Raw genomic sequence first — 22,526 nt, 5'->3', positions numbered from 1 at the left:
ACCTGGGCGAAGTACTCCTCTGAGATCCGGCCCGCCCACTCGATGCAGAGCTCCAGAGGCCTGCAGGGGTTCGCCACATCTGCACACTTGATTAGCATCCGCTTTATCAGCAGGCGGTTCTCTGGAGAGTTTCTGATGTTGCTCTGGCCCTCGCAGTCGCTGTTGGTGCTCTGTTGGATGCATCACACAGAAATAAGCGACGTTATTGACAGAAACGTCAGTGACTCAGATCTGCTAACATGCTAACGTAGACAACGGCTAATCCTGGGAGCACAAAGACGCAGTAGCTGTGTTTCCGTTGGCCACATAATTGCACAATTTGAAGTTATGAAAATGAATTTGCTTAATGGAAAAACGGCAATTTCGAAAAAATACCCTCAAATTTTATGATAAAGTTATTGCGCTGAGATGAAGTGGTTTTTCGTCCGTATCAAAATTAATATATTTCGTAAACCTGGAAACGGTTTTTGTATCGCATGGATCATGTGATCAACAACCAGATGTTACTACTGGCAGAAATGGCGGAAAAGACGACAGGAAGTTGCAACAAATAATTTGTTCACGACTTATAATGTGAACAAATTTACTCACTTTTGATTTTATTCATGCATTTCTTTTTTAATAGAAACGCCGCAATTGGAAAATTGTGGGTTTTTTTAGTGGAATTCCAACAAAGTATTGAGCACATTTGTAATGGAAACGCAGCCAGTTTGCACAGTTTGGTGTTTGCTACATCTAACTGGTGGCTGTTTGCTGAAATAAGCCCCTCCTTCTGTGCCCCATCTCCATCAAAAATAATTAATTAAAACCAGTTTAAAAACCAGTTTGTGGCGCCTGTGACAGATAAGTTTGTTTACTTATGGTGCCCCTAAGACCACGCAGCCCTGGGAGGTGAGCCACAAAATGAAGCTAACAAAGCTTTTAGATTTTAAAAGAGAAAAATACTGCTTTGAAATAAATACCAGTATTATTGTCTGCAGTACATCCATGGATGATGTGCACCTTGTTATGAACTACAGCTGCTTCCCAGCCTCCTCTGGAATACTGCTTTGAGTTCTGCTGCTTGTACATTTAAAAAAAAAAAAAAATCACTAAATTGTTCAGTAAACATTTGGTAAGGTACCATGGAAACGTGTCTCCCAGGATCAACGTGACAAATCTTCCAAATTGGTTTTCAAGCTGCAGCCTTTCATGTGAACTTGACTCAGGAAATAAAATACATGTGCTACCAGCAGCAGCTCCACAACTTGTTTTACATCCTGCAGTCTGCAACACATCCGCCTGTGAACCAGCACTCTCAATTTTCGTGTGATGCAGAGTCAGAACAACAAACCGGGTTACAGAGCTAACACGGCAGCGACTGTTTTGTGATTCATTCTCAGCGTTTTCCTCTTCTGACTCACACAGAAAGGATCTTTCCGGGTTTCTTTTATTGCTTTTCACACAATTTACACCGATCTCCTGCCACTTCATTCGTAATGAAATTGATCGGAAAAATCTAAATTGTTATCGCAACACTTTTCTGATAATTAGGAGAGCAAGAATGCAGAATAAATCCTGACAGTGAAGATGAATGAAAAAAATGTTTTCACCATGTAATACTGTGATTAAATTTGACAATAAACTTGGCCAGATATGTATTAAATTAAGACCAAACTGGTTTAAGGCGATGCTACTTTACAGGCCAATCTGAGGAGCAGCAGAACCGATCACTGTCGCTGCAGAAATCAGCAGAAACCGTGTATGAGGTTATAATTGATTTAAATCTGAATACAACTGATTTATAAATTACTTTTAATGATATCAGCTTTCATTCAAACTGGGACAAAGCTCAAACACTACAGTAACGTAGCAATTGTCCTAGACGGCACATTGTATTTTCTAGTTCTTGGTTGCTACGCCCCTTTGTGATGCCGCCCTGGGTAACCGCCCCGACTATAGCGCATATTAAAAATCACCAGTGTTTGTTATCATATCTTGTTTAAGTTAAAAAAGCCACCATTTCTGGCCCAGAAGATCAAAACGACACCTGCTGAAGCTTACACTGGTGCTGGTTTCTTCGATGGCGGCCATTGGCTTGTTGATGCTGTTGACGAACTTGCTGACGTGCTCAAAGTGGCGGGTCATCTCAGTGGCGAGCACCATGTCGATGATGGCCTGGCGCAGCGTTCGGAACTGATTCCTGATGGCAGCGAGAGCGTGTGGAGACAGAGTGAGAGGAGGGTCAGCGGACAGCTAAAACACCAAAGGGAGAATGGGTCGCTAAATCCCTCAGAATGAGATGTTACAAGATGTTTGTGTCTGATTGTCCAAAATAGCTTTTTCTGTGTTGTCTTTAATCAATGGACTTAGAATTAAACATCTGCCTTTCTACTCATTTGAAGGTGGAAAAGCAGAGCTTTTCTGTAAAACAGCTTTTTTCTTTGCTGGACTGTAGCATTGGCTTGCTTGTAACTACTAGCTAACAATCACTGATGGGGTTGACTGTCACATGTGAAACAAATGGCAGCCATTTGTACAATGAAAAAAAAAAAACTCCTTAACTGAAAATGAAAAAAGAGCGTAAATAAAACAATATAGATTTATTTAGGCCATATTCTGTTCTGTGGTAGACATGATTCTGTTTTTAGAACCAACTCATTTTTTGACAAGTTGGGATATGTTTTATAAGTTCATGAAAAAAGAGATATTGCTGCTTCTATAGTGTTTTTTCCCCCAGCTAAGATATTAAATTAAATATTGTATATTGAAAGTTATTTTTTAAGAACTAACAATTATATTTTCATTAAAAGTGGTGCATAAATAAGGTCACACTGACTAAGCATTGCAATTTTTGAAATGTAGAAGAAAGTAATAAGTGTGACAACCAATCCACTCTTCCCCACTGTGCTGCTGATGGAAAACTTTAACTTTTATTTTAACACATTTTCTTTTCTTTTTGTTCCTGTCACACACAGCGTTTTTAGCAATAGTTCAGAGCCTTCAGCTCTCGCTGAGCAGAAGGCTTTCTTTCAACATCGGTTTTCTTCTTACCACTCATCCAGAGTTACACGCTGTTAGTCCACTGACTTCTGCTGACTAGCATTTACGTCACATAGCAACAACCATAAAACATCACGATTCAAGTGTTTAGTCACATTAGCATGAAATGTGCTGTGAGATATATTTATAGCCACAGTCAGCAGTAGAAGAGCTGTAGTAGGTGGTGCTTATGCTTGAAATAACATATTAAAGACGTCCAAACTTTAAAGGCCACTATTTTTGTTTAATTAAAACCCCATAAAATTTAGCTTTTTTTTAGCTGCTCAACAATAAACAATCAATGCAATATTTTAGTGAGACAAATAGATGAGCAAAATGGATTTGTAATTTTTTTTCAGATCCAAAACATAATAATTGTGTTATTAAAGGAATACCATTTACATTTACTATTATTATTATTTGACTGATGTTTGTTTCCTTTTCTATTACCCAAGACTAGAATGAGATCGAAATAATTCTTTCCTCACAAATTTTGCTGAATTTAGTGATGTTTATCAACTAGTTAAGTACGGACTTGTGTGCCCCCAGGTCTGCGTTTGAGTAAAAATGTTACCGCATTCAATTCAGTTCAGTAAAACTTTATTCATCCCCAATTTAAAAAGTGCAGAGAGACACATTATAAACATTTTCTTTCTTTTAACACATTGGTTTTCATGGTTTGTCAGCCACCACTGTCCAACCCTCCTCTCACCGACCTGTCGATGTTCTTAAAGACGTTGCTCTTGCCGTCGCGGACGGTGAGCTGGAAGGCGAGCGCGGCGTGGTGGCTCTCCAGCACGGCCGTGTCGTTGTAGAGGATGGCCAGCTCGCTGCCCGCGTTGCACAGGAAGGAGTTGGTCCGACCCGGGTGGTCCACGTCGTGGACCGTGGCGGCTATCAGCGCCGCCACCTCGTCCAGCTGGTCCAGGCTGCTCTGAAGAGGCAGCAGAGACCGAACGGAGACGTCAGTATAGCTGGACGAAACTTTATAAATGTGGAAATCAAATTCTGAGATAACCCACTATCGCTTAACATTAGCAGTTGTTGCAGGTTTGGTTGTTTTTTTGTTTGAAAAGTCTGTTAGCTACAGAGCTAATGTTAGCAAAATGCATCTTTGCCGTCTTTCTTGGAAATTCGAAAGAAAAGAGGGATGCAATAATTTCTCATTTCTAACGTGTCACTGATATTTATTTATCTAGAATGTGGTTCTGTCTGACAAAACTTGGTACAAAAATACCTTTTAATATGCTATGAAGGCTAAAAATACAGTGTTATTTTCCACGCTGTTTTTCAACATGCATGTATTCAAACCCCTTAAACATTTTCACATTTTGTCACATTACAAGTACAAGCTTCTGTTCTCAGAGAATGTGAATTTATATCACGGGACAACACATCATACACAATAATTGTGAAATGGCAACAGAACTTTCTGCCAAGAGCTGAAAGTTTACCCAGGGAAGAAATCCCAGTTCTCAGAAAATGTTCCCGCCACAACAACGCAAAAGGCCAGACACGGCGCTGATCTCTGTATTTTCCAAGAAGCTCAGATTTTTCTAAGAGTTTTTTTTGTTTCCTGAGAAAATTAATTCATGAGTCCTGCCTGAGGCCAGAGGACGATGGTGAATTATGCTGAGCTAGCGGGAGAGCACGAGAGCAAAAACCTGGCAAGCGAGACGAGTCTTGAGACTGAATTTGGACCCACAGAATTTTTTTAGGAGAAAAATGTCAGGATGAAATTTATTTGTTTATAATGGGGCAAAATTATGTGAAATCAACTTTTCTTTAGCTTTACATCATGTTATAAAGTTATTCCCTCACAAAAAACACACCTAGGGTGTTGCTTTGACTCTTTAATGCATGTTTCAGAAATCCTTTAATCGTCATAGCAACCATTCAGCTGTGTAAAACTTAGGTGGGTTTTACACAGGGAAGAAATCCCTGGTTGGACTTGGCTCCGCCTTTGAGATGCAGTTCCTCCTCAGAGCTGCAGTTCCCAATCTTCCGCCTGATAAAGTAGCTCTTCGCTTTTACTCCTCCACTCAGCTCCTTCAGACTAGCCAGCAGCAATTAGCAAACACCTGGCGGAACCGCTGAGCTCATTATAAAAGCTACTTCTCAGTGCAATGCTGGTAAAACTGTTGTTAATAGTGGAACAAAGTTGTGATGACTTCTTGAAGGCAGAGCTTCAAAAAGTGCAGGAGTTTCTTAAAGAAACAGGTCCAATTTCAAGGCATTAAATCACTCAAATTTCTTTTAAGTATTATTTAATGTAAAAAGCAGTTTTATAGCAAATAAAGTAGGTTGACTGTGCTATAAAATGGCAATTTTTGCCTGGAAACCCTTTCAAAAATTCAAGCTGCCCAATCTGTGATCTGTTACCTTGACTCTCTCCTTGCGCAGGAAGTAGGCCGTGGCGTGCAGGACGTCTGCAGCATGCGTGGAGTTGTGGTAGGAGTTGGAGGAGTGATAGTTGGCCTCCATGAGCTGCAGCCAGGAGCGCAGCGTCGCCTCGGAGCAGTTCAGGAAGTCACACACTCCGAAACTGGTGAAAATCTTCAAGCCGAGGTAAGTGAGCGGTCTGCAGCGGAGCAAACACCAAAGCAGGCACAACATGAGAGAAGTGTTTTAGGTTTCTGTGTTCCGGGTTCTTTTACTCGCATTTTAAAATCTCCAGTTCCACTGGAAGATTTGTTCACTTAAGACATTTTTTCCATTCTATTAGTGAAATAATCTGCCAATTAAACCAGTACTCTTTCATCAGTGTTATTGACTTAAAACAAGCTCATGTTTCTCGTTTCATTTATTAAACAGTAAGCACAGACATGATGGTGATACCGGTACCTTTTATGCGTAGCTGCCTCCAGGTCCAGGATGTTGAACTCCCAGCGCTCCTCGTCGTTCAGCATCTCGGCGATGGACGGAGGAACGTCGCTCAGCGTTACCGGGATGGCCAGCTGGCTCTGGCTCATATCTAGCACATGGACACAACAACCTGAACACACTGCAGACACACACCATTGAAGATTACACACTGTTAGAATGTAAAAGAGGGAAACCAGAACCTGGATGGTTCACTGATCTTAATAATGAACGCCAAGCTTCCCTATATAACAGGGAAGTTTGGCCAAAAATTATTTTAAAAAATGTTACTTTTTTTTTAAATTGAAAGATGATAGCCTTAACAGTCTTTCACACTAGTATTGCTATTTTTAGTTTAAAGTTATTGTTTTTCATTTACATTGAAAGCTACCTGCTACCACAAATGCAGTATTTGAAAAAAGTTCCCAGAAATAAGATTTTATTCTAATGTTAGCAAAACACTCAGAAGAATATAAAATATTACAGAACATGTAAGAGATTTGTTTGAATTCCTTTTGGTGTTTAGTGATGTTTTGAAACTTACTTTTACTGAAAACATATTCATTCCCAGAGAGTCTCCGCAGCCCGTCCTGAAGAGGATGAAGAAAAAAAACACTAAATCTTTTGATATTACCCAGAAAATGTTTATGTTATTTTACATCGTTTTAAGCAATAGTTCAGTTATAAAACACACATTGTCAGCAGCCTGAATTTGCATTCTGATACAAATAAACAAATAAAAAAAATACAAATACTGTCTGCTAAACCGTACACCATATCATATTTGTTAAAAGTGTTGCTTTTAAAGTGTTTTATAAATAAAGCTGGAGAACCTAAAAACTTTATCCTCATTAAAATGACTTTCTCTTAATTTTAAGACCTTCTTGTGGTAAAATTACATCTTTATTCTGCTAATATTATAACTATATCCTTGTACCTAAGCATACATTTTAGTAGCCTAACCTTCATAATAATAATAATAATAATAATAATAATAATAATAATAATAATAATAAGAAAACAAAATTTGATTAAAATTGGATCTGGTTTGAAAAAAATCGGAGGTTTTAGTTTGAGGAGGGTTTGATATGTTGCTGCTTCTTACGGTCATGAGCCCCCCGACCAGGTCGTTGGTGTGGGGGTCGTCATCTTTGGAGGCCAGCTGGGGGGAGTAGAGCTCGGTGGTCCTCAGGATCTCCAGCACGCGGTCCAGAGCCTCGGCGACCGTTACCGGGCTGCTCTCCTGGGCCGCGTTGATGATGTTTATTACCTGCACACCAACACACCACAGGCATTACACACGATAACAGAGCGACTCTTTATGCGTGTGCCACGGAGGTCTGCATGTGACGCGCTGCAATGTCTGTACTGGAGAAAGCAAAAACAAAACAAAAAGAGAAAAAAAACAAAAACAGCCAAATAAAGTTCTTTTTGAGTCCATAACGGCATTGTAGGCCCTGTAGTGGCGGGACAATGTGAAACACAGATATTATGTTACTAGATGCAGCACGATGTGATCCATCCAGCAGCTTTATTTGAACTGAATCTGTGTGAGGTTTGTGTCACGATAAATTTCACCGCGTGATAAATTGTGCCGGTAATTATCGCGATAAATTATAATATTGTTCTTTTGAAACCATTTTCAAGTAATATATTGATAATAGCACTGTAATATGAGTGATTTTAATTGCATTTCTTATTTGATGGAAACACTGCAATTCAAAAATTGCATTGTTTTTGGCAATTTGCACACATTTGTAATAGAAACCCAGCTGGTTTGAAATTTGTTCACATTTAACAGCCACATTTTAAATATTTTTTTAAATTATTATTAATTAAACAAGATCTTGTGTCTGTGAACATGTTGCCTTAAAAGACAAGCAGTGTCCATCTGCTCCATTCGAGAACTGTGTTTGGGGACCGGGAAACAAATTTCAGCGTGCCGCAAATGGCCCTCTCACCACACTTTGGACACCCCTGCTTTAAAGTCTTTGATGGAAAATAATCTGTTGCTTAAATTGTTTCTGGCAAAGAAAATTTTCCACCTCATGGAGTGTTCCACAAAACGGTACACATAAAGAAATTCAGAAATAAATATTTCTTCACGATTCAAACAGACATGAAGGAGTAAATGGGGAAGGATGTACCTTAGTGATGGGAGCCTCAATTGTCATCGAATGGATTCTTGCAACAGAAGAATATCTCCGGTTCTGTAAACTAGGAGCTGTAACGAAGAAGCCGTAACTGTTAGCAGAGTGAAAACTCGCTATGAACAAGTCTATGAATGTCTTTGCTGGCATGTGTTCAAAGATCAACACCAAAAGTTAGAGGATTCAGAAATCGCAAACACTTAGATGTACACATACACACATAATATGTTGTATCTTTTTAAAAAAGGTGCCGCATAATCAGTAATTTTAGGCCGCAGTAGTCATGACACTATTCTACCTAATAGAGGAATAATTTAGGATTTGAATGAAAGAAAAATAGGTAGGCAGAGGAGAGCTGCATTCAGCAGAGATCTCTGAAAATAGCAGCAGCTGCGTCAAAGAGGGTTAAGGAGTGGGAGTGCAGATGTCATCAGCCTACGACATCTCCCTTTAGGATCTCTGCAGCTTCAAGTACCAACCATAACACCGTCTGACTCACACTCTGACTTTCCATCTCCAATTATCCCCCGCTCTTTCTTTCTTATTCCTGTTTCTATTTTATTCCTTTTGTGTTGAACTCTCTCTGAGCCCCTGTTGTTTTCTTCTTCACACAGCAGGACCGGTGCAGCTCTGTTCGGTGAAATGGAAAGCTCTGAGCAGACCTACCGTCGCTGCCACGGGAACCAACCGATCTGGCATCGATTGAATCTTTCCGTCTGTCCCTGTGTCGCAGTGAATGGCACTCTGTACAGGAAGAGAAGACGTTAAATGCAGATAGAGACGTATTGCGGCTGTTTCCTTAATAGAAATGTTAGTCGAGACTAAAAAAATTGTAATCGATAATGTCGTTTTCTTTTAGTTACTCTTTACATCTGCAGTTTCAAATGTTATACGTGACTTCAAATATAACTATTTTTTGCAACTGTTTTACTGCCACTATTTAATTCATTTCTGCACTGGATTCACAAAGCAGATTGGACCAAGTACATACAGAAACAGTCCCACCCATAAGGTTCAAAAGATAAATGTTTTTTTTTTCTTACTTGAAACAGTCTACTTGATAAATATGACAGCGGATTAAGGCTATTGTAGATGGAAAAAGGAAAAAGGAGTACATTTCTGCCAAAAAACTAAAACACTTTTTAGATTAATCTCAGAAATGTTCAAGAAAAAACGAGGAAATGTCTGAGACATAAGAGTTGACAATTTGCTAGAAAAACTGACATTTTTGAGATTACCCTCAAAATTATTTCAGAAGACTTCTGAACATTTTCTGAGAACCAAGAATCAACAGTTTTCCACTTTTGAATTGTCAAAAACTCCAAAATTGTCAAAAAATTAAGTGGTTTTTTTTTTTACATTGTAATTATGCTTAGCTAATGTTGTGTTTTTAAATCTGTAGTTGCATTTGGTGATTTGTTTATTTGCACTTCAGGCCTTCTGCACAGATCCTGCTCTGTGTCTAGTTTAAGAGTAAGGAGCAGATTTAAACTCAGGTTTATTATCCTAAAACAGCTTTATTCGTCTGCCTTTTAGTGTAATGTAGAACAAATCACAACCTTACATTTCAGGTTGGTAAAAAGCTTCTGTCCATATAAACAAGAATGAAAACACAGTAATGAGTTACCTGAATGAGAATGGTCCCCGCTGCATCTGTCTTCCTTGTTCATTTTGAGGACCTGACAGAAAGCGATAAACCAGAGTTCAACTCTTTCTCCACATCACCAGGCAGATTAAGAGTGTTGTTTTCGATCAAACTTGCCTCATTGCCAGTACCTAAGCTAGTCCTAACTGCGGTGGTCACAATGTTATTGTGTTTGTGTCCCATAATTCCAGCTGCTCAGCGATTCTCTTGTCGTTTCAATGCCATTGAAAGAGATTAATTGGGATTACTCCTTCTATGTTCAAACTTGTAGCTCACGCATGCGGCTGACAGTTTGTTCGGTACGCCGTGTTTGTCACGCCAAGGTTATGTAGTTATGGATGTGCAAGGCCTCTCTAATCTGGTTATGGAAGATTTTCCTCACCCAGTGACTCACTGTACCTCTGCACAGCACGAACAAACAAACAGGCACAGTTATGTAATTATCAACATGTGTCTATGAATGTAAAGGATTTTAATTGAAATTTTCAGGTGGAAAATTTAGAAAATATGTTGCTATTGCTAAAAAAAAACGGAGATTATTTGAATCAAATTTGAAGTTAAATACATTTTGTAAGAGACAAACAGTTCAAGGTTAGGATCAGCTGCTGCCGTGTCTAAGAATGTTTATTACCCAAAAAGCTGGAACAGTTTGTAATCATTTGGCTTTGGCGAGCCGCCGACTCACCTTGTACATGAAACAGAATGATGAACTAAAGCTGTTGTATAAATAGCCTTGGCACCTGGTTTCTAGCCTTGGTGGGCCTTAGAGGGAGATAGTGGTGCTTAGCTGTAGCTTAGCATGGTCTGATGGTATTGGCCTGCAGCTCAGCTGAAGGCAGCAACACGTCTGCTTCATGGTAGTCGCTTGGGGCTCTGTGGTCCTGGGAGCATGTCGGGTCCCCCCCCCCCTCCACCCCTTCCCGGGATTTTGTATTTAAACTTGACAATTTGGGTTTAATTTCAAGCGCTAACTAAAATTAGCATTTCAAACAATATAAACCAGAGAACTTTTTGCCATGCAGTGAAAGAATATTGGTCCCCTTTCTTCTGTTTTGATTTGTTGATTTACTTTCAGATATTTCAGTTCTGTAAGCTGCCACAAACATTAAGTCTACACTTTTGTCTCATGAATTTGCAGAATATTTTCTCAAAAAGTCTTAAGGTGAGACAAGTCTTTGACTTGTTTTTGGTCTGTAGCGTTTTTTTCCCTTGGAACTCTTTTCTCTGGTTTCTTTCCTATTGTTGAATCAGTGACAGATAATTCAATGCCTCCTCAGATGCCATTCCATTGTGACCTAATGGGTGAGTTTTTGATGCACTCCTGGAGTAATTTTGTTCGGCTGATAAAGTCCTGGGAATGTTCACTCCTGTCCTATTTCCTCTTGTTGTGGATAATGACTGCCACTGTGGTTCACTGGAGTCCAAAAAAACATTAGAAATAACAGTAACATTTTCCAGATTAATAGTTATTAATAGACTTGCTTTTCATCTGTTCTTAAGAGTTTTTAGATTGGACCATGATGTATTTGAGATCTTTAAGTTTAGCTGTCTACTTCTTGACTTGAGAGATTTCTTGACTCTACAGGTCTGGCAGTAGTCATGCCTTGTTGTGTCTAAAGTCAGAAGTAACATCTTTTTTCTGGAACTCAATTTTTCTCTGGACATACGACAGCAGAAGAATGAGCATTTTTCCTGAAGTTGTGTAACCCAGTTGAGTGGTACTCATAAAGCAGAAACCAATAATTAATAGACTTACTTTGTACATCATTGTAACTCTTTCTATCTCCAAACCTAAGCTGAAAAGGCTAAATAAAGTCTGTTAATCCAACTTTCTGGTGTATGAAAGTCTGGATACCCAACATAGCAGCTTAAATCTCTAAAACCTATAGCCGTATGAAGGATGTGTAGAAAACTAAGAGGAAAAAAGTGTAATCACCTGATTATTGTTGTCGGTATGAACTCGCTTGATGGCTACGAAATGTCGTATTTTTCTGTTGGCAGAAGGAATCTGTCAGATTTTCAAATTTCTTGTTAAGCTGCAGAAGCTATTCTTGGATTGAGTAGATGTAGCTCACCCTCCCTGGCCGATGACAGGCAGTATCTTCACTTGCTGCTGAATGCTGTCGCCTGACTTCTTCCTGGCAAAGTAAATGCCTTGCCATTCCTTCAGACACGACAGAGCGAGCAGGCTGATTAAAAACCCTCCTGGGTTTACAAGCTCAACAGCAACGGATTGACAGATGGATCCAAAACTCACTTTGCCCTTTTTGATGCAGGTGTTGATTGTATCGAGTAGATCGGCTCTGTTCTTGTCGCTCTTGGGAAGCTCAGTCAGTTCTTTTCCGATCAACTCCCCCCTGTGGTATCCCATCATCCTCTCAAAGGCAGGGTTCACATACTGGGTCACAACCACAGAGAGATTAGAGTCACAGCATTGACGAACACTTTCCTGCTAACATCTCTGTGATTATTGGATGTTAACTTACTGGCAAAGTTAAAAATGGTCAAATCAAAATTAAACAACAAGCTAGTATCAATGACATTGATACTAAAAAGGCCTGAAATTTCTTGATATATAAATAAATGGCCAATAAAGCATTAAGCAAAATAGTTATCAAAGATGTGACCACTTAAAAATGTACATTAAAAGGCATTGTTAACAAAGGTTCATTATGACAAAGGTTTATTAATAATAACAAAGGTTTATTAGTAATTAGTTAATTAAAACTGAAATATTTATTATTTTACAATTAGGGTCCCTCCAAAAAATGACCCACACATTGATTAGGCTATAAGAACCTAATATACTTATAACATTAATCACAATTCATAGAAAATGTGTAATGTTTTACCAAGAAATAGTTTTATTTTTATTTAATAATCACAGTCAATGAATAGTTAATAAATCAATTACTAACAAGAATTAAGCCCTTAATAAATACATAGTAATAATTACTAGAAGCTACGTTATTATTTTATGAGCTCATCATACATTGCTAATAAACAATTACTGAAACAGTTATTTTTAAAGCAGTAAACAGCTAATAAACCATTAGACCATTGGTAGGTACCGCTAATGTGGCTAAATAGTAATGAATTAATCAAATATTAGTAATTTAACTAAATGTGCTAATGGTTCTCAGTTAAGGGATGAAAAAGTGAAAAGTCAGACATTTTATTCAATTGTTATGGTGCGCTTTTTGCTAGTTATCTTAGATAGACAGAACTACTAGGCTAGCATAAATGTTAGCCGTATGGCGTTTTCCCACAAACAAGAATGTAAGTACGAGGTAGTTGAATAGACAGATAGAAAAAAGAGAGAGAGAGAAAAGAGATATAGAGACAGAGAAAGTTATGAAGATAAATAGCTAAAGTTAAAGATAATTTAGAAAGAGATAGCTAACGATAATGATAGATAGAGGTAGCTAAAGATAATGATAGATAGAGGTAGCTAAAGATAATGATAGATAGAGGTAGCTAAAGATAATGATAGATAMAGGTAGCTAAAGATAAGGACCGACAGATATATGTAATGTAAATCCCACCTGAATGATGTGATCCTCACTGGTGATTTCCACAGCCTCTTGGCAGTACTCCAAAGCCGTAAAGACAGAGTTGCAAGCCCTATGAATGAGTGAACTTGATGTAACTCAAAATGCCCAATGATTCTGCTTGCATCCGTTCATGCGGACACTTGCGTGTGCCGTACCTGAGTTTGAACTGGCAGCGCACCTCTCCATGCTCGATCTGGATGAGTTCGTTGTAGCATGCTGACACGCTGCTGTTCTCCATGAACCTCTGGAGTCCGACCCAGGTTAAGTGGTGTTTGAAGGAGAGACAGAAGGATGAGAGGGTAGTGGGATGAGTCAGGATCTGCTCAACTGCGACTTGTTTAGAAACCACCCACGTCATTTTCACACCGTTTAGCACGACAGGTAACACAACTCGCACTCAGAATGACAGTCATGTTTCTATTTTTGCAGAAAAACTCTAGTTTTCTATTAAAGTAAGCCCTTGAGCATCATGTAAAAACACAGCTAAGAGAGGAGGTAAACTGGTTTGACATACTCTGCTAAATCCAGCGCAGAGGAGAGGGAGAACAGACGGTTCCTCTTGGTCCGGGAGTCTGTGAATTGGCAGAGAACAATCATTACAGTGAGTATTTATCAAAAACATAACAGAACCAAACTAAACCTAAAGTAGACACAAAAACCAAGAAAAGCTGATAGCTTATCTTGTAATAGAATTTATACCTTTACACTTTTTAATCTCTTTACAGTCACACTTGATTGTGTATAATAGCTGACAAAAAGCAAACTAAAAAACAAAATTCAAACATGGTTTTCAATTATTTACAAATAAAAATCATAAAAGTGAGGAGCACGTGTTTCAATACTCTGTACAATCACCGACTTTTGGGGTATGTCTACCATTTATGTACAATTAGACTATAACTTTTGTCTGTCCTGGTTCAAAATAGCTCTAGTCCAATCAGTTTGGATGGAGAAGAGCTGTGGACATAATTTTTTTTTATTAAATTGAGTTTCAATTAGATTAAGTTCTAATTGATTAATGTCTGATGGACCACTCTAACACATGACTATGCTAAGTCTACACCTCTGTATTGTAGCTTTCACCCTCAAGGCTTTTTTCTCAAGCTCCAGAGATTTGTCCCATTGAGCTCAATTTCTCAAGATGCTTTTCATCCTGGCCAATGAGCAGAGAAAGAAGGAGGAGTTGTGGACGGATTCATTTAGAATTGGCAACGGCAACAGAGGAAGTGAACGAAGCCAGTCGTCCGTTTTGGCTACCCTTCCAAATATTGAGCAATTAAAGTTGAAGCAAAATTAATATTTAAGACATTTTATTGCTGGTTAGAATGTTGTGGTTGAACTCCCTATGGAGTTTGGCAAAAGTTCAATTTTTTTAGTTGGCTCTGTTAATGGCAAATGAGGTGGCACACAATTTGTGGTAAGCTTCGTAGCCTATATATCTTCCTTCCCAATGGATCTGGCTCTTTACATACGTCATGGCCAAATGTTGGACGTTATAATCAGATCCAATTGTATAAGACTTCAACAAATTCCAACCAATCATTTCTCAATAGCCAAGAGTCCAGTCCCTCTGTATGAAATAAGACGTAGAAAAAGGGGTTTGGCTTTTACCAGAATAGAGCAAAGGAGTTGAATACGAGTGTTGAAAGAGTCCAAAGACAACTAAAAACTTCAAATCCTTTTCCGTTCACTTCACAAAAATGTACATATTCCATAAAATCCCCAAAATGTACATTAAACCTTGTGGTTATATACAAATATATGGTACTTTTCAGAGACACTTATAACCTGCATACAAGTACAAATAAAAACGTAAAGCTTACTTCTGTGGTACGACAGCAAGTATAACTGTGCTTTCCGAGGGCTTTGTGGCGCGGATCATCCTGAAAATGAAGCAGGTGAATCAACAAACACATCATTAAACTCTGACGCTGGACTTTGGAGAGGTGGCTTGGACCGAGGCGCGGGACGGACATGTGGGCAGAATGGGGGTGATGTCACTGCTGGAGAAGAAGGACAGAACATTTCTGTGTTTAACACAGAAGCACCAAATGCGGCTTGCGCTTCGGAGGTTTTGGCCACCGAGTCCACACAGCTGGCAGGAAGTGTGGGAAAGCGGTCTGGAGGTGGAGAAGCAACGAGTCGACAGTGATGGAGCACAAAAAGGAGCGACAGAGGGAACGGATGATGGCAGAAGTCCTTAGGGGAGATGGAGGTAGAAGGAAAAAAAATGATATTAAGGAAGGGAGTGATAGAAGCTAGGCACAGCAGGAGCCGGGACTGTGGTTATCACAGGACAGGGGAGACTAATGGGTCAGTTTCTTGGGAAAATTTCCAAAGGACGTACAATAAATCATTGGACGAAATACGTGGTGGTGAATTTCACTACATTTTTCTAAATGGGCAAAGAACGCCCAGTTTTTGATGCCTCTATTTGTTAATCTGCGCTTTGAGTGTTGCACTAAATCCAGACACAGATCTCATATTAAAGTCAACATGTCCAAAATACTCCTGGAAAGCCCGGCAGGAAGGGGAAAACAGTGAAAAATAGGGGACTAAAAATACCCTCGGAATAAATCCTCATGCACGCCACAAAGCAAGAGGGGACAGAAACACACACCAGCATGAACTTAACAGCTGCCACAGCGCTAGACGTAGAGCAGCTCTCTTGTCAGCAAATTAACTCATTGCTTAGTGATTATTTTACCACATATTTCCGTTAGCCTCTTTTGGCTCATAACACCTTTATTTATCCTTTTTAAATGAAAAAAAAAACACAAAAAAAACACTGGGGTCAGGGCTCTTTTGTGGTTCACTATGTTGCTGGTGCCTCCAGTAAACACAAGATGGCGCCAACGAGCCCTCACAACTCGAGCCGCTTAACAAGATTCAGGTTAAAAAAAAATGATAGCAGAAGTTACAACATTTTGGATAAAACTCAGTTAATAAATTCTCTTTGGTGTCCTGTTTTCAGGTCTTGGAATTGAAACATGTCCCATTTTAAAAGACAGAGAAGTACTTTTTCTATAGATATCCCGTCTTCCCCCATTTATTTGAGGCCAGACTCACCGGCAGACGGCTTCGGACTCAAAGTAGCGCGAGTGACGTCCGTCAATGACGATTATCTCGTGGTGCTTGTCCAGGAAACACTCGACGGCAGACTCGGGCGTCCGTGCGATGTTGCACCGGAAGCCGGCGCGGTCGCAGGCCCACCAGAAGGCATCGCTCTGGCTGTCCTCTTTAGCGAACACCAGCAGAACCTGACGAAGTCAAGCGAACCAGGACAATGTTGTGCGACTTTCACGGAGGCACCAAAATAGGTGAAGTTAAATTTTTTTTTAAAAATTGCATAATATGTTTTTACAGATTACATGTTTCTTCCCTCATTGGTTTCAAATGTTTAAAATAATCTTCATACCCTATAAACTTTTTAACTTGCAACATCCCAGCGAGAAACTTCAGCGTATTTTAATGGGGGTTTGTGTAATAAATCAATGATATTTACATCAATATTTTTTTTTTACACTCGTTCATATAACATTACACAAATTGGCAGGCAACTTATGTTTTTGTGTTTTACCCATAGGCACGATGACAAGTGGCGAGAACAAAGTTGGACTGAAAAACATTTCTTTCCAATTGAATGTTTCTTCTTTCTGGCTTAGTCACAGCTGACCCAATCTAGCCGTTTTGACTGAGCTTTAGATATTTAGCAAAGCAGAATTTGTTATATATAAAAACAAAGAAAAGAGAACCATGTATCATTTTTACCTCCACTGTAGTATTATGCAATAGCATAAAATCCAAAAAAATACATTGACACATGGCTGCTCTGCCTCCTTCTACAAGGTATCATGTATAACTGTATTCTTGTTTCAGGTCTTTCAGGAATGATCTCGCTTCAATTTTTTCCTGGTGTTTTATTTAATTAATTAATTTATTTTTGCTGAAACTTTTTTTAGTTTCTCCATATTTTCTTCAATTTATGACATCAATATGAAACAAACAAAAACATTTTAAACATTCCTCTCTTTGCTTCTCCACTAGTTTTCAAGAGCTAGTAGAGCTAGTTTTGCTAGCCACGTTTCCATCAACATTTTCTAATGTGCTTCTTGAAGTATCATGTTAGAAAAGGTAGATGGAAAATGACAAAATTGGAAATTACATTATCAATTTAGCAAAAATGTTTTTGCACTTGCTTCAGGTGTTTTTTTGGCTTTTCCAAAAACAAAAAAGAGTTCATATGCTAAAGAGGAGATGGAAAATGCATTTGCCAAATAAATTTTGACATGACAAACTTCCCCATCCACTAGTGGGTTCCAGCATGGAGGGAAGGCCTGTCCACTTGGAGGGAGTGGCTGGCGAGAGGCAGTCCTGACTGGGATTGAGGGAACGCTCCCATCCACTGGTGGGTCTGCGCCTTACCAGAAGCACAAAACCTGGACAAAAGGTCCACATCTCCAGCCTGGAGGGGCAAACTCTCTTCATTCTTCTGAGATGTGTGGTCAATACCAGTTTGCAAAGTCTACATCTTGCTCTTTACAGCCATGAGTAGCGTCAACATCTGACCAAATCACGATTTGTGGAGTCTGGTTGATTCGCTCCAAACTAGTAGAAGAAACACATCTACTCTGTCTCTTTTTTTTTTTTGCAACATTTTAAAAATGTGCTAAAAATTTGCATGAGAATTGATTTCTACAGAGACTGTGATGTCAATGTCTTGCTCTCCTGTAATAAATCCAGTTGCCATGCAGACGGTTAGAGACCTGAACTCTCCTTATCAGCATAGATGAAGCACTTTCCTTATGAAGAAAACGAAGAAGAGTAACTACATTTCCACTTTCTCTGATACCGTATATGTACTCCTTTGGCTGAAACTGAACAGCCAGCAGTCCCCAAACCTGCCTACTGGATGCAGAATCCCACAGAGCTTTTAAGTCGCTTTTTTGATCTCAAACCGTGCTTGGACCACTGACAACAGCAGCCACCTTTAGTACAGCGGTGCAGAAAAGCAACAGAGCACACAGGCACGCTCTCGTGCACCCAAAGGGCAGCTGGTCCGCAGCCAGAACTAACAGCACTCGGCTCTGCCGCGCAGCAGCATCACCTCCTGACTCCCTCCAAGGACAACAAAGGATACTGGGACAGAGCGAGAGTACGGAGGGTCAGCACTCAGAGAGAGAGGGTAGGCGATGAGGGAGAGCGTAAAAGAAGCAGAGGCAGACTAAAGTCGTGACTTTCCACAATCCTTGTGCTGTTAAAAAACTGTAAAACAGGAGAATTGTGTCGCATAGTGCCTTTACAGGTGGAAACGGATAAAAAACAAACAAACACTGAATCTGATGAAAAAAACGAGTGGGGCTGGCACAAGAGGATAGAAACTGAAGCAGCGGTCGGAGAGAGAAGGTGGACTCTTACTTGTGAGTGCCTGTGAAAGGTCTACAGTCTTTGATCCCGTGCAGGCTTGTGTAACCATGATGCTAGCATGTGAAATTCCACACACAGGGGACCCCACGGACACCGGAGCGCACACCTTCCACCCGGGAATGTTACCAGTAAAAGGCTGATAGGAGGCGCCGTTGGTCTGATGCGCACCGACGCATTTAGACAAACGGCTTCTCTGCACCACACCATCAACGTTACGGCCACACCTTCATCTGCATGTCACTCTTTATCTTTATCCCTCTATATCTATATCTCTCCATATGTGTATCTCTACATGTCTCTCTATATTTGTGCCTCTCTATCTCTCTCTCTCTACATATTTATCTCTCTACTTATGTTTAATCTACATTTTAAATACCACACAAGCTACACCAGCCACCCCTTGCTGACTTCCCTGTTTGCACAGTTAACATTCATGCTAGCCCAGCGGCTAATCCTCGACGGCTGCTGCTGGCTGCCTCACATTTCCAGAGTTCACCGGATCAATTTGCTGTGTTAAAATTAGATCTGAGTGAGAGAGTGTTTCTAATTATTTGTCACTCCAGCTTTTGTGCCGTAATAAAAATTCTGTCCACTTGAATTCTATCAGTCTTGTAAACCTGATCAGAGTGTGAGTGGTGCCTGGCTGATGTTTCTGTAAAAGCTTATGGTACAGTTTGTTTTCCTGAGGAGAGCAGAGAGGCCTTAAAAACGCCAAGAACAAACCTAAGCAGTTGTAGCACATTTGAATTTTACTTTCGTCTGGTATGGTAGTTTAAAAGAGGAGCCACAAGCCAATAAAGACTTATTACCGATTACAACAAGGTGTTGTCAAAAATGTTATCAAGCTGACAGTCATTATTAGAATGAAAAGGGACACAAATTGCATTTTTCTATTTGATAGGTAGAAATTACCAAAGCTTATCAACGACACAACAGCAAATTTTTTGTCTGCACAGTTTCACTTCAACTTCGTACAAACGATCAACATTTTCTAGAACCTTCACTTGTAGCAGGAGCTTAACGTGTCATTTAAAACTTCTCATCACCTTAATCTGTCGGCATTTTGTCATATTACAGCCGCGAGCTTCAGAGACATGACGGGAAATTGAGAAATGGTTTTCAGGGTAAAGATTTTTCTAACAAGCACAAGCCTGAATTGCCTGCACGTGTATTCAGCCACCCTAAATCGAGACTTAACCTTAACTCTATTCCATAGCTGCAGACTTTAGCTGAAAGGTGTCAGAGTAAAACTCCACATGTTGTTTAATAATAACAAAACCCCAATAAAATACAGTACATCAAAGATTGATGCTGCAACTGGACAAAATATGGAAGACTATCAGGGCCGTGAATACTGCATAAGGCACTGCATGTTCTGCAACAGCTAGCATGAGTTAATAAAAGTTTTAAGCGACAGCATGATTGAAACTCCACGTTTTACAGCACGCTGCAGGTACACTGCAAATGGACGTCTGAGAAATACGATCACATAAGAGTTGCTTTCCTTTAACTCGGCTGTATCTGAAGTCCAATATTATATGAAGGAAGTATTCAGAGATTTTGAAACTGTCCAGGCCCGAAAGGTTGGACAGTTTCTCAGACCTGGAAACTGTCCAGGACTGAGACAGTTTCCAGGACAGTTTTCCTTGACACTTACTGTCAAGGAAAAATTTTACTGTCAAGTTTTTCCTTGACAGTAAAATGTCAAGGAAAAACACTCAATATATTGCTCTCCCCTGCATAGCTTCTTTTTTAAAAAAATCTTTCTTTTTATCTCTATGTTCCTGTAGATGGGAGCGGCGAGGACAAAGAGGGGTTAGGTCATGGACACAGGAGAGAGTTTGGAGGCACAGCCACAAATATGGAAGAGTGCACATTTTAGGGGAGCAGTTTAGGGTTTTATGGACCGTAAAAAAAAAAAGGGCTCTAAAACCTTTTTTTAATAAAGCTCCCTCCACCTGCACAAATGTGTCTTGTCTGGTCTGTAAGATTGATGGACGGACACGAGCGGCGTGCCAGGCCTGAACTCAGAAACCCCTGGAGACGGGTCAAACGCCTCGCGCGGCTCACAAATCCAGGCAAATCAAATCAAAGCAATAAACGAGAGCTTAATAAAGCGGCTCATTCCCCAACTGGGGGCCGAACCGCCACAACAGAGGAATGCTTTGTGGCGCTCACATCCCGACCATCTGAGTAACCTCCACAAGCTTTTACTTCCCTCCTGCCCTCCCTCCCCCCCGTTACATAAGGATAAATCTCCCCGCCATACGTCCTAATCCGTAACCAGAGGATGAGCGCAGACAATCCCCGACTCAGAACCCGGTGCCTTGCGTTCTTGATGAAGAGAGAGGAGAGGGAGGCGCGGAAACGGTCCTCCAAAGAGGCCAACTCGACCACAGTAATGAGAGTCAGCTCAGGACATGTTTCGCAAAAAAAAAAAAAAAAACAGCGGGTCACGAGGGATCACAAATTTGGTGTTATTTTATTTTTATGTGCGAGAACTAAATCCAGATTTTATTGGTGCGACTAATAAAAAAATATCTTTTAAGGACAAACTCAGGAACAAAACATCTTAATCTTATTTTGCTTCAGCTGAATTTTTTTCTCATCTGTTTTTCCAGTTTTAAAGGAGCAGTATTATGTCAATTTATTTTAGCTTTACACCCATGTTTTGATGTTATTCCATGATCAGAGCATGTCTGGAGTGTTGCTTTGATTGTTTCATGCATGTTTGAAAAATCTTTTCATCTACCATGGCGACTATTTAGCTGTACAAAACATCTGGTTGAACCTCGATCCGCAGTTTCAAAGCTTCTGGGCTTCTTCCTTACAGAGCAGAACCTTCCCACACAGCTCCATCAGACTAGCCAGCTTCAATTAGCAAACATCTAGTGGAACGGCGCATGGCCTGATCTCAATATAGGAGCTACTTCTCAGTGAAATGCTGGTAAAAACTTTGATAAAGAGTTAATAGAGGAGCCATGTTGTGATGCCTTCCTGGAGGTAGAGTTACAGAAAGAGCAGGAGGTTTTAAAGAAACAGAGGCCCAATTTCAATACAGTAAATATTAAAGTCAAAATTCTTTTAAGTTATATTTGACATATATAACTTTAGTTACTTCATTGTACTATAAAATGATACTATGAGCCTGGAAAACACATAATGCTGCCCCTTTAAGGCTGTAAAGCCACCATCAGTCATCCCAACAAACTGATTTGATATGGTTGTTTTCCTCTCTGAGTTGAACTTAGTTTCTATTTATGGCTGAATTAAGAGTCAGGTGTTTAAAGGCTTTTGCATAATTTTATTACCTAGTTTTTTCTCCCATATTACATTAGCAGAAGGACCTTACCTAAACCCAACTTAGTGCACAATTGGAAATGGGCAGTGTCTGTACCGACACTGAACCGAAGAGAAAATTACACTGTGTACAGTGTAAACCTGTCACTGTAACACATTTTGCTGGATGATAAACGGTCCCGGAAACCATTGTGATAAACAATAAACATGATTGAAAATGGCATAATAATACAAGTTCACTCTCAAAGATCAATACAGTTAAATTTTGTAAAGAACACTTTACACTGGAGCTAGAAGATATTTTAAATTTAAAAAAAAGTACATGCCTAAATAATGTAGATTCTGAGGCAAGACTTGAAAACAAAGATTCACATTTGCTTTCCATTCAATCTAACTGAATGTGTCCCTTTTTTTGTAAAAAAAAAATTAACATAAAAAAAAATCACCTATATATAAATACATATATATATAAAAATAAATGCAGAAATTATGAAGACATACCAAATCAATAATTAAACAACCTATTTCTAATTTTCCTTTCACATGACAAAATACAAACATGTTCAA

At 39.6% G+C, this 22,526-nt stretch overlaps 1 protein-coding gene across 6 annotated transcripts in view; it reads right to left on the bottom strand.

Moving 5' to 3' along the window:
- The window catches only part of pde8b (phosphodiesterase 8B), a 51,368-nt gene that overhangs the window by 5,829 nt on the left and 23,013 nt on the right, over nt 1-22,526 (bottom strand). For 5 of the 6 annotated variants that reach the window (XM_017307943.1, XM_017307940.1, XM_017307941.1 and 2 more), the window contains exons 3-20: nt 16,302-16,492; nt 15,056-15,115; nt 13,747-13,804; nt 13,388-13,476; nt 13,224-13,302; nt 11,936-12,076; nt 11,754-11,842; nt 11,615-11,669; nt 9,661-9,712; nt 8,700-8,777; nt 8,031-8,107; nt 6,989-7,153; nt 6,428-6,473; nt 5,866-6,025; nt 5,404-5,602; nt 3,738-3,955; nt 2,044-2,182; nt 3-170 (exon numbers count right to left, since the gene is read on the bottom strand). In XM_017307943.1, coding sequence (XP_017163432.1) covers nt 3-170; nt 2,044-2,182; nt 3,738-3,955; nt 5,404-5,602; nt 5,866-6,025; nt 6,428-6,473; nt 6,989-7,153; nt 8,031-8,107; nt 8,700-8,777; nt 9,661-9,712; nt 11,615-11,669; nt 11,754-11,842; nt 11,936-12,076; nt 13,224-13,302; nt 13,388-13,476; nt 13,747-13,804; nt 15,056-15,115; nt 16,302-16,492 — 2,064 coding nt within the window. The remainder of the gene's footprint in view (nt 1-2; nt 171-2,043; nt 2,183-3,737; nt 3,956-5,403; nt 5,603-5,865; nt 6,026-6,427; nt 6,474-6,988; nt 7,154-8,030; nt 8,108-8,699; nt 8,778-9,660; nt 9,713-11,614; nt 11,670-11,753; nt 11,843-11,935; nt 12,077-13,223; nt 13,303-13,387; nt 13,477-13,746; nt 13,805-15,055; nt 15,116-16,301; nt 16,493-22,526) is intronic. The other variant, XM_008423404.2, reaches the window with a different exon arrangement.

Source organism: Poecilia reticulata, linkage group LG12 (genome assembly GCF_000633615.1).
Source record: "Poecilia reticulata strain Guanapo linkage group LG12, Guppy_female_1.0+MT, whole genome shotgun sequence".
NCBI classification, from domain to species: domain Eukaryota; kingdom Metazoa; phylum Chordata; class Actinopteri; order Cyprinodontiformes; family Poeciliidae; genus Poecilia; species Poecilia reticulata.
The sequence above is the reverse complement of the archived record's forward strand: the minus strand, read 5'-3'. Positions and strand labels throughout refer to the sequence as shown.